The 12,367-nt window shown below is 38.1% G+C and overlaps 1 protein-coding gene across 31 annotated transcripts in view; it reads left to right on the plus strand.

The window, feature by feature from the left end:
- The window catches only part of RBFOX1 (RNA binding protein, fox-1 homolog 1), a 1,116,883-nt gene that overhangs the window by 932,462 nt on the left and 172,054 nt on the right, over positions 1 to 12,367 (plus strand). Inside the window, exon 1 of one of the 31 annotated variants that reach the window (XM_017733918.1) lies at positions 980 to 1,012. The exons of the other annotated variants lie outside the window; for them this stretch is intronic. Within the exon in view, the coding sequence (XP_017589407.1) occupies positions 995 to 1,012 (18 nt within the window). The 5' untranslated portion in view covers positions 980 to 994. Of the gene's footprint in view, positions 1 to 979; positions 1,013 to 12,367 lie in introns of those variants that run through there. 31 annotated transcript variants of the gene reach the window in all.

Here is a 12,367-nt window from a genome sequence, read left to right on the forward strand (position 1 = left end):
GAAAGGAAGCAGCAACAACAGAAAGGGAAAAAAAAAAAAAAAGAAAAGAAAAAAAAAGAGAAAGAAAGGAAAACCATCCCTGAGATGCTTGATTACAGTACAGTTGCCTTTAGCTACAACTGCTAAAACTAGTTAATGCTGACCTAGAAGGCTAGAAATGTTGCGGTGTCTGCCCGTTAGTTTAGAGAGCACTGCACTGCATGGGCAGGCAAACATTGCCTCTCCTTATTCCAGCTCATTAAAACCGGCCCTTTAGAAACCTTGCTTGCATAGAGAGGGTGCAAATGGAGAGAAAATGGGGGTTAATGGTAGGTAATTGGACAAACTGCGGGGTTTTGTTGGTGATGCTCGTGGTTTTTTTCTTTTTTTTCTTTCTTTTTTTTTTTTTTTTTTTTTTTTTTTTAACAAGGCTTTTTACAAGACCCGTTGTAACGAAAATAATTTTCGGTCTGCAATCCCAAGCAGCTGGTTGTTAATTCGGTGGTTTCCGTGGAATGCTCCCGCCGCAGCATCCTCGGCAGCCCCGCGCTGGCGGAGCGGGGGAGCGCTGAGCGCGGCGCTGGGTGCGGGTCCCGGCCCCACGTGCGGGGCAGTGCGGGGACACCGCGGGGCTCCCGCTCGTGATTCGCTGACCAGGTCATGTGTCCAGTCCGTATAAAGGGGATGGGGGATGGAGCAGCTCCATTTTGAGCTGTGATGTCCGGGTTGGATGAGTTTTGCGAAGTTGCTGTGTTATAATACTGTGCCATGTGTTTTGTTCTTTCGAATTAAAATAGCAGCATGAAGACATTCGCTTTTGTTAATTCACAGTATAATACAGTGAAATACCAAGAATTTCTTGTATAGAAACACATTACAAAATATACAAAACTTCGTAATTAAAATGTTGGTAAACTAGCACCAAATGAATTTATAAAGATGTGTGTGTACATACAGCTGGTAGTTCGGTTTGGGAAAGGAGCAGATGAGACAATGCATCAAGAAAACAATCTTCATGTGGTTTTTACTGAAGGTAGGATGGGGTGCTGTACTTTTTAACCTATTCAATACTTCTCAAGTGATAAGGAAAGAAGGAGGAATATAGCTATATAGCTACTTTGAATTTATGTAACATGTATTGCAACTGGTTTTAATTTAAACTTGTTTAAAAAAAACATATTCGTAGTTTCTCTTGTGATTTAAAAGCACTGATATAAGAAAGACAAAATATTTCTTACTTAATACCAACATAGCATGCATACTGGTATAAAGCATTCTATGATAGAATAATATCTCCACTTGGAAGGGAACCATAAGAATGAATGAGTCCAAATCCCATACAGATATTGAAAATCCATATATGTCATGTCTTCTAGAATTTAGCTGAAAGGAATTATTTCATAAACTTTAAGGTGTTCTTTTTCTTGTCAGTCTTTACAAGTGTGTGCTGAAAGGGAGCTGGTATAACAGTCTCAGTATTCAATGTATCTTGGTATTGTTTTAATAATATAGCTCATAATTCTGCATAGTGCACATGTCATTGTTGATTTTCAGTTACTCTTTATTGGGAATTCTTACCTTTCTGTAGGGCCTGTTTTGTCCCTGGAAGGTAGTTTATAATGGTATTATGCTGTTTCCAGTTCAAGTTCGAGATGCGTGGAAGACCTGGGGGCAGAGCTTTTTTGTTTGGCTTATTTATTTATTTTTATTGTCTCTGAGATTATCAGTGCATTAGTAGAAGGAATTGTCATTGATTGATTGCTGAGTCCTAATTGTGTTTTTTCCCTTTTCTCTGTATTAATGTTAGTGGTAGCAAGTCTTCATGTGCATGAACACTTTGGCTTACAGTGCAACAAAAGCACTGCAACTGCTGGGGCTTGTTCTTAGCAGAGAATCAATGATAATACATTTTATTTCTCAAGAACTGGTTTGATTTTACTATAACTGCTTCTTTCTACTGCTGAAACATATTTAAGCCTGAAAACAATAACTGTGCTTGTGAGTCAGGTGTCCTTCTGACATTTGCATGTGTTATATGTTTCCATCTACTCTCGGTGAGCAGCAGCCTGATGTGCCTGGATCAAGTAATTCCTTATTTTGAACCACGTCTTATGTTGTACTTTTTTTGCAGCTTGGTTAAATATTCATTTATTTTGTTCTTTTTGATACTGAGAGATTAGATCATGTTAAACAACAGCAGGAAAAGTAATTTCTGATTGGGCAGTCCAATTGCTTTGCAACTCAGACTACAAAGACAGAATAAACTTTGTAATCTCTAAAATGGTAGCAGTTTTTAGGTGGCATGTTGATTTTCAGACCCCTACAATTATAGATCTTTCAGGTGTTACAAAGCTAGTGCTTGCCGTTTTTATTGAATTTTATAATCTAATGGAGGGTTATGATACATAAAAAAATTGAAGTCAATATCAATAAGATTGTCTCCAAATTAAATAGCAGGTGTTTGCGTTTTTCCTTTTATTTTTATTTTTTTATTGCAAGTAAAAATAGCTGGGAATAAAAAAAATCGACAGGGAATAATTCTGTAGCAACTACTGGAAAATATGTTCTGGGTAGAATCTCCTCCACTGTTCATAGGAGGAACGGTATTGCAATAGTACGGCATTTTCTTCTCATTGTTGCTGACAGATTTGTTCTAATGCTGCCTCCAAACCATACAAGCCTTAGCTTATCTCAGCTTGCAGTCACAATGTTGACACACATATATCATAATCTCAGTCATCTGAAGATGTACACTCTTGGTGAAGGCAAATTCTGTATTTTTTCAGCCGTCATTTATTTTATTATCTATAACCTTAACTGTTCTATCTGTGGTAATCATACGTTTTATGGTCAAAAGCGATTCCTTATCTCTGTAGGTCGGTTCTTATGATGTGTCCACGCTTCTAAAGACTACTGTTAGTAATTCCTAAAGCTCTTAGAGAAGTGATTAGGGAGTCATGATTGCTCACAAATTGAGTCTTTTTTCTGCTTGACACTGATCCTGTGATAGTCTCCCCACTTAATCCTCACCAGCAATTTGCCTATAGTTGCAGCTAACAGGAGGTGATTAGAGGGGAGTTGCCCGCTGCCTTTTTACTTCTGTTGTAGTGGCACGTCAGAGGCTACTGAATCAAAGCTGTTTTCCTATTAACTCAACACCTCCTAATGCATTAGAGCCACTTTTATCTAATAACAGTGTTCAGCTTCCAGCACTATTTTAATGTGGCTTGGGATTCCTTTTAAAACATCACAATGAGCATTTTTAAAATTAGAGAACAAAAAGCATAAAGCAGAATACCTAAAGATGAAAGCAAAATAATGACACTAACAGGTCTCATCTTTTATCAGCACATGCATGTAACCCCGATTAAAATTACAGACAATTGTCGCCCTGCATCAATAGACAAGCAGACTCCACTTTCTCTAAACAGTACTTTAATTGCAAGCCTGGTGACAGGTAACTGATGTCATACTTTTGAAGTGATAATGGAATGCATTTACAAGTGAGAACAGCACCAATGAAAGGGTGACAATGGAGAGTTAACTTTTCCAGGTAATATTTACAAGGAAGGAGAATATGAAAGGCCTCAGTGAAAATCTCTAAATATTTACTACTTATTATTTTGACCCACTTCTAAAACATATCAAGGCTATTTGGGTTAATTTTTTTATTGGTATGATACAGAATCTTCACCCCAAGCCTACATTCTCTGCTTTTATAAGCTTTGTTTTTTAAAAAAGCACTGTTTTATACTTTGCTACTTTATTGACAGAGCTGTTAATTATTTCAAACTGTTCTAAAGACACTATAGGAATGGATTTAAAAATAATTCTGCAGTGACATACAACGTGAAAAATGTCCAGCTGCTATCATTTAAACTTCCTTATCTCCTTTCTATTCTTGAGGCTTACTTTGATGATAATAAAGGTGTGTTTCAGGAATATCTTAGTGAATATATTTTAATTAATATTTTACATGCTTTAGAGCAGATAAAATGAGCTAGTTATTTTAGCATGCATTAGCAATTTGAAGTGGACTGCTAAAATATAGGAAAACACACTGAGTGTGTGTGGGCTCAGGCTCAGCCAGCTCATCCCATTGAGAGCCACAGATGCCTCAAAAATGTCACCTGTCATGACTATTAACTGTCTAATTTGATCCTGCAGGACAAGAAAAACAAAACTGGACAACGTTTTCTGCTTTCAGGCTGTTGAGAGATAATTTCCTATGCAGTGCACATGTATAGATAAATAAATGCATCTGTCTATCCTGAAATTGTAAAATGTGCCCATTTCTGAATGTGCCACAGGTCTGTCATGTACGTTGATATGTCTCGAAACACATTTTCTGCAAAACCAATAAACGTTGCTTTGCTCTGTGGGTTTGGTTTTTTGTTTGGTGTTGTTTGGTTGTTTGCTTGTTTGTTTTGGGGTTTTTTTTAAGAGAAATATAAAGTGTGGGAAAATCCTGGTGCCAGTGTTATGTGCCTATTTTCATTTGGGCTGCCAGGGCAGAAAGAAAGCCTGAACCAGATCACTCCAGAATTCCAGCTCCTTATTTTGCCTCTCACATATTGCTGTTGTCCTGCTGGAGCTGTCACCTACATAGAAAAGACTTTCCCGTTACAAGACGAGATGTGCTAGTCCAAAAATTCCCACCTTGTGTTAAATCCTTTGGAATGGGGTTGGATCCATGGGGGAATCCAAGATGTAACTGAATTCTGACACAGAACCCATTTTGTAGGAAACATTTTCTTGAGGAACCCTGTTATTCCTTGGTCATTATAGTTTGTCTTCAATTTTATCTTGTGTTTCTCGTTTTTAATATGGCTGCAAAAATGTATCCCATAAATTTTTATAAGAGAGCCAAGTAATAACACCTATCATTTGTCTTTTCTTGGAAATGGAAGACATGAATAGACTGCTTTCTCTTGTATATTCATTTTTGGTTTTTCTTTATGTGGCAAATACTAAACATTAAAAATATCACAAATGCTATTATATAGAAACTGATGAGCTTTTGGTCTTTTAAAACGCTAAGCAAAAAAACCCGAAATTTAAAAAAAGGCCTCTCAGAACTATTTCTGGATTGGTTTTCATGCTTTTTGAAGGTACTGGATGCAGAACCATAGAAAATAAATGTAGTCTCTTTGCAAGACACATCACTGAGAACTGGCAGGACATCAGTCTTCCAGACCTGCTGAGTGTCCAGGTCTTTAAAGTCTGTTTTGTTTATTTAAGTAGTTAATGTGCCTTAGTTGTAGGGTGAAATACTGCCAATTCATTATTTTTAGGGACACTGCATTATAACCTTTGTTTCCTATTATTCTGTGCCATTTTCATAGAAAATGGAGCCTCTCTGATTTTTCTGAAGTGCTGTTGAAATAGCTGGAATTTTAGATTTGCACAGTTACGTAGGCAAAAACTATTTTAGGTCATTAGCTGGTAATTGTTATTGGGGAATGCATTATTTTTGTATTTCTTAAACTTAATGAGAACGTATTTATCTAAAAGGCAGATTTCTATATCATGTCAACAGCCTTTGTAACTTTGTTCAACTTCTTTTCTTTCCATCTTTGCTTTTTTTAGAAGGCTTGAGGTAATGGACAGCTGTAGCAGAGAAGTAGAACAGTGTTTAATTGGTGATTGCAGGCTAGAAATGTGCAAAGTCTGCACAGATATGGAAGGGTACAAAATTGCTGCCCTGAAGGAGCAGGACTGTTAATGATGGGTAAAGGTGAAAAAAATAGTGTGAGATGGATGAAATGTGAATGGATTCAGATTTCATTGTATTAACAGCTTCCTGTAGTTTTCCCAAAGATTAATTATAAAATCGGCCATTGCAGGACTTTGTTCTTTCATCCTCAAAGTCCTACTTTGAGTCCTACAAATGCCCTACTCCATCTAATGCAACACGGTTTTTTTCCTGGGGATGCTGTGGGTATCCCACATTCTGTTTGGGACTGGAAGGGATTTTTAGTTCCGAGGAAAGGCTCAGGACATGTTGTGAGGCTGTCAGGATGAAAACTGTGTGCACAGCCTCCCCTGCCACGGGCTCTGGAAGGAAAACCCAGGTGTGCAAAGCCGAAAGGGACAAGGACTGCCAGGCTCTCAGAATGCATCTGCCCTGTGCCCACCGTGAATCTCAAGCCAAGCCCAGCTCTGTTTGCAGCCTCAGACCCTCCTGAGCTGGGGCACTGGCATGCAGGCCCTTTTCCTTCTCTTTCAGGGAATCAGCTGTTAGCACACTGATGTTCTGCTGCCTTCACAGTGCAGTTCCTTGCTTCACAATGGCTGTTTAAATACCATTGGGATGTCCTGCTTTCACAGCCTGTGATTGTAGGATAAAAAAGAAAAACTGGTAAGGGGAGGAGGGAAGTCTGCTTTGGCAATTTCCACGGCAAAAAATCCTGTTTGGTCCCTAAGAGTAAAATTGAATTGTGTTGTAGTGAAGTATGGTGTGTAATACAGACATGGAACATCAAACAGTGACCTTTGGTGTTACCTGTGTTCCTTTTTCCTTTGGAGGTCAGGCTTTACTCTATCTGGGTAGACCTGGTTGGCAGGTAGTTTTAGAGTCTCATTTCTGAGAAAAGGCTTTTAAAAATTGCAGTGCAATGAGTAGTGCTGTTATCGAGGCCCAGACTGTCCTTTAGTGAAGTCAGGCCTGTAATGTTCATGCTACCACAGTTTTAGGGGTGTGGAAGCAGGGCGGGCTTCAGTGACTCCATAAGTGATGTGACTGAGCAACTAAGGCTGATATTTAGACTGCTCTTGTGGTACTTTTATAATAAACTCGTAGAGAACTTCTATTTTTTTTGAGCATGTATTAAAAATTATAAACCCAAAGCATTTCTAGCACTTTTGCTGTCTGCACTCTCCAGAGGACGGTCAGTAAAAGGCTGATAGAATCTTCTCCTTTTGTATCTCCCATTACTCTCTTGGCTGCTTCTGCTAGAGAGTGGAAAAATATGGCTCCATCCTCATCCAGGTCCTGGGGGAATAAGATTTAACACTGCAAGGAATAGGGAGCTCCTGCCCTTCCTTGTACCTGTGTGAGTGTTTGTGCAGCTGCTCACTGAACCAAATCAGGAAACTCATATGGGTGGAGCTAAGCAATTTGCTCTGGCCAAAGTCAAATCCCCAGTCTTGTTCACCCCTGTTCCTCTGTAGATGTGAGGGGGTACCTGTGAGAGGGCCCTGCGGATGCCAGAGTGGGCCAGGAGCAGCTGCAGGACTGGCACCACTTTTGGAAACAGCCCCTCCTGCAAACTCATCATTGAGTCATGGCAATATTAGAGAGAGGAAAGAAGGAAAAGAAGTAAAAAAAATAAAGTGACTGGGTAGATTCAGGAATGTTTTTATGTTTCCTGTAACCATACAGAATTTTTTAAAATTTGTCCTGTGCTCGTTTATTTATATTCAAATCAGGACAGCTCAAAGCAGGAAGCTCCAAACTGCATTTGGAACTTCACATGGCCTGTATAGGACATTGTAAGTCCTTCCTTAACTAAACAGCAAATATGATGTGTTTGGACAGTGGCTGATGCCATGGAAATGGAGTCTCAACCTTGAAGATTTCTTATCTAGCTGTTAGCACAAGGATTGTTTATAGGAGAATGAATTTTAGCTTTCTTTTTTAAATGTCTGGGGTTGTGTTTCTTTGTTGTGTTTTCTTTTTCCTCAATAACGTTCAAGTTTACCTTTTTTTTTCCTTTTTATTTTTTTCATTTCAACAGATTGGGATGCAGAATTTGGTCCATTATTTAATTCTTTCTTTTTCTTCCTGAAATTATCTGTGGTTAGCTTACGTAAGTTGGTATATATAAAAACCAAAATCCTATATAAGCAAGCAATATTGACAGTCTAAGGCAGAAGTTATTTTGATGACTGATTTACTCCACAACATTATTCAGGTTCATGAAAAACTTCTATAGAGTGTCAAGGGTATTTTTCTTATTTTAATTTTATGCTTTAGTTTAAAAACTACATAGAATTTATGGAGTTTTTTGGTGGGAAATAGTTGTTTGATGTAAAATTCTCGAAACTCCATTGCCAATATTTTAGAGCATTTTTTTTGTCCTTTGGTCAAAGATTCTTCCTCAGGAGCAAAGACCAAGTAATAAGTAGCTGAGAGATAATGTGCCTTTTGCAAGGATATTGTCTTAATCCTCTGCAGAGAGATGCTGAAGTAAACTGTAAGATGGAATATCTGTGCTATATCTGGAAGGTTTTGTTTTTTTTTTTTTAAATGTGTTACTGTTTATCAACTTCAGCCTTTCTGTTGCTTTCAAAGCTGTTTCTGTAAAAGCATCTGAATGCTTTAATGACTTTTTCCATATATGTAAGACCCAGGGTTCACTAATAACAAACCTGTCCGACAATCCAGTTTTACCTTTTCCTTGACAGGCAGATACATGACATGCTGGCTCTTCAGTGTTTTACAGAGAGAGGGAAAACATATATTTACTAAAATAAAAAGTCCCAAACACTGTATCGTTAAGGAGGGATTACCTTATGAAGAACTGATTTAAAAACCCGAAAAGTTTGTACAGTCAGCATGGCTATGCTAATAATTCTTTTCCCAGACGCACCAAGACCTCAATTTCCTCACAGCAGTGAGTCTATTTCCTCACAATAGAAGACACCAGATTGTACTGGGATAGCCAAGTGGAAGATAATCACCTCTGAAATGCTTATTGTCTCTAATACCTTGGAAAAGTGACTTGGTTTCACGGATTCTAATATTATATATGTTTCTTTCTGTAGAACAGTAAAAGGTAAGCGGTTTTGGTTTGCTCCCACTTGCAACAGTCTTGGTCCTTTCCTGAGGATCTTTTAGGGTCATTATTTAGGTTGTGATAACTTTTAGAGATTCAAGTGTGAAAGCTACAGGCAAAGATTATTCTGCCTTATCCTTTGAAGGTTAACTAAAGATTGCAGGACTTTGGGGGTATAATTTGGACAACTGTAAGACTGATAGAGTATTTGCTTCTGTGATGGGTTTGGTAGAAGTGTCTTGAATAGTCAGCCCCCCGAGAAATGTGTTGCTCTAAACCAAAATAAATTTGGTTTGCAAACAGACTCAGAAGATTTTTTTGAGAACTGTTGTAACACGTGCCCAGTGGATGATATTCCAAGTAAAGGAGTAGTCATTTTTATAATTTTCTGTTCCTCAACATTTCCACCCTAGACCTACAGGATTAACAATGTAATATGTTGTATAAGAGTTAAAATGGGCAATGAAGTGAGGATGTGCAGTTCAGAAAAAAAAAAAATCAAACCCTTTTATTGGATCTGTGCAGTGTGTTAGGAAGAGACTCTTGGCTGTCTGCCATCCCCACTGTTCTTGATACCTGACTGACACTCAGTCTGGAAAAGAGAGACTCTGAGGTGGCTGTGGGGAAACACCCACAGGAGGTTGTGTGGCTCAGGAGTGAGAGTATCTGGAACAGAAATAGCTCATTCCATTCCTGGGCTGGTACCACCACTCTGTCTGCTGGTTCTAAATCATATAAACCCAGGATCCACCGCAGAGACACCATAATGGAGCCCTCTGCTCCCGGCTGCTTTGCTGTGTGCTTTTCATCAGGTTCTTCAACATTCCAAAACTTTAGATCAAACAAGAGGGGTTACTGAATGTACAGAATACTTGTTCATCTCGGGACAGCTGCAGGCTGAGCAGAATAGGAGGCTAGAAAGTTTTTTTTGAGCAATATCATATAGTTTTGCTTTCTTTCCACTTTCTTTGCCAATTTTACAAAATCTAGTTATGGATAAAAAAGATGAGGAGCTCACACATAAAGCCAAGAATTTATTATTAATGTATTTGAGATCTGAAGTCTTGTCAAGGAGTTATTAATAGTACAGTTTTAATTTTTACAAAAAGGATAACAAGCTATTATGGAACAAGTCTCCAGAATAATAAAGCAGTCAAAATTGATGCCTGAGTAATTGATGCCCTCCATTCTCGCAGATGGGGACATATAAATGCCTCTTGTTGATGCCTCACAGGGTTGTGTCAGCAAGTCTGGATTTTTCAGAGAAATGGAAGGAACATGGAGACATTGTTGTCTCAGCACTGTTCAAAACTGTGTGATACCTGTTATTTCACAGAGAGGTCATGCTGTACATGCCTTCTGGAACTCAGTTCTGCCTGGTGTTCTGTTTTATCCTACAGCTGTTTAATTTGACCCCTCTCAGTATTGAATGTGATGTGTGCATATTATTAAGCATATATATCTCCACTGTGGGAACTTCAGAGTTGCCTTTTCCTTCAGTTTTGACTCCTAAAGCATCTTTTCTATACCTAATAAAATCATACCAGCTTTTAGTCCTTTAATCCTCTTTTTGTTTTTCTCATCATATCACAATATTGTTGATTCTTTCTGCAGAGATAGGAAGTTTGCAGTGTTGTCTGTTGCATAAAGTCATAGCAGAAATAATCTGTATTTATCACATGCCTTATTTATATTTCATCATAACTGCTTTTTCTGGGCTCTGCTTTGATGGTAAATGAAAAGGTCTTTTCTGTTCTAGGGAAACATTACTTAATAATGTATAGAATTTGGAATGGACTTACGCTATGTGTTCTGTGACTCCTACGTCTTGATTTCTGTTGTTCCCAGCATTTGGGTTGCAGTTAATTTCCACTAAACAGCCAGAAATGTCTGTGAGTTGGTTCAAAGCAAAACTACATTATCTCAGCTGTCTGTTCATTATGGGAAATGATAGGAAGGTAAGGAAATACTAAAAGTAATAGGAGGCCATGGTGTCTGGTTTGTCAAAGGAGACGTATAATTCGCTTTGTATATAAGTGTTTGAATTTTCCAAGTTCATGGGTTTGGAAAGCACCTCAACACAGACTATCCGGAAGTTTAATTATCTTATTCTGTTAGGTTAAATTACTAAACGGCTTCTTCAAAGATGCTGTTTTGTGTTTGAATAAACATAATATGCAAAAATGTGGAAATTGCTCCTAGTATGACACCCAAGTGGGATATGGTGGCTTTGTGGTGTCATATTTTGAGAAGTTATTTAAAGACACACAAAAGGACACTGTCACTCTGTTATTAATGTTAAAAATTGTTGATGCTGTGTGAAGTGTGTTTTTTCTAATTAGAGGAAAGCTGTAGAGTACCATTTCCATAATCAACATGGGAACAGAAACTCAGCAAAATTTCATGTATTTGCACTGAAACTGCTCTTCAGCAACATAAAAATGGCTTTTATAACATAAAGGCTGTAATTAGAGTAAGTCAAATCAGTTGGAAACGATTAAAGCCAGAACAGACTAAGCTGCCTTCTAAATATTTGTCTGGAGATTAGCCCCACTCTTACAGCCCCTGAGAAGCATCTTTGATTTACTTATAATGCTTGACGTGGCAAAGATAATCCTGCAGAAGGCAAATGAACACAAATTTAGATGTGCTGTTTGGCTCTCTTTGTTGATTTGACAGGGGGCAGCATATTGGAAGCGATGTTGGAGAAATGAATATAGGGTCACATAAGACAAATTACTTAACACCCCCCCCACCCCCCTCCCTGATCATAATTTTAAATTCTTTAAAAACTGTCCTCATTCTTTGAAGCTTTTAGGAGGCGCTTTAGAAGTCCATGTGGAATAATTTTCCGCGTGTCTATGCGACAGTTGATGTCAGTCTCATTGTATTTAAAATTATAGTCCTGAGATGGAACTTTCTGCTTGTTGCTTGTCTGACATCAGCTATTAAAATGCAAGTAAAGCTTGGCAGGTATATATTTGAAGAAGAAAAGAAATTATGTAAGAATATGAGGATTGTTAATATTAATCAGCTAGTTGAGGAGGAATGGTGGTTTACTCTGTGGACAAGTTCTGCTGGAAAAACGAACAAACAAAACAGACTTTGGGTGGCCGGTTTCTTACTGACACCCCTTAGTGCACTTTTGGTAACCAGAAAGCAAAAGAGAGAGAGAACTATTGGGGTTGGTAAACTGTAAACATGGATTGGCCATCTCATTGGCTTGTAGATTTAATGAAATCATCAGAAAGGGACTGTTATAAAAGCCAGCCTGTATTTTGGGATGATGATGAACCTCCACATTATTGCTAACCCTTGATTGCACCAGATGTAACAGCACAGAATAGTGAAAATTGTCAAGCACATAAAGCTGAATGATTTGGTGTGAGTTTGGAATGTTTGGTATAGATCAAGTTCTTACTTTGTGTAGTTTTCCTTTCATTTATAATCTCCACACCATCCCAAACTTTTTGTTTAGCTGGTGAAAATATAATCAGCGTAATGTATTCTCTTACTGAATTTTAAACAAGACCATTAAAACTCCTTTAACGTGCTAAAGTAAGCTTCAGAGAGGGTTTCCATTTCATCTTTACTGTGCTGAGGCTGTA

This window comes from Corvus brachyrhynchos, unplaced genomic scaffold, assembly GCF_000691975.1.
Source record: "Corvus brachyrhynchos isolate BGI_N302 unplaced genomic scaffold, ASM69197v1 scaffold5, whole genome shotgun sequence".
Lineage (NCBI taxonomy): Eukaryota > Metazoa > Chordata > Aves > Passeriformes > Corvidae > Corvus > Corvus brachyrhynchos.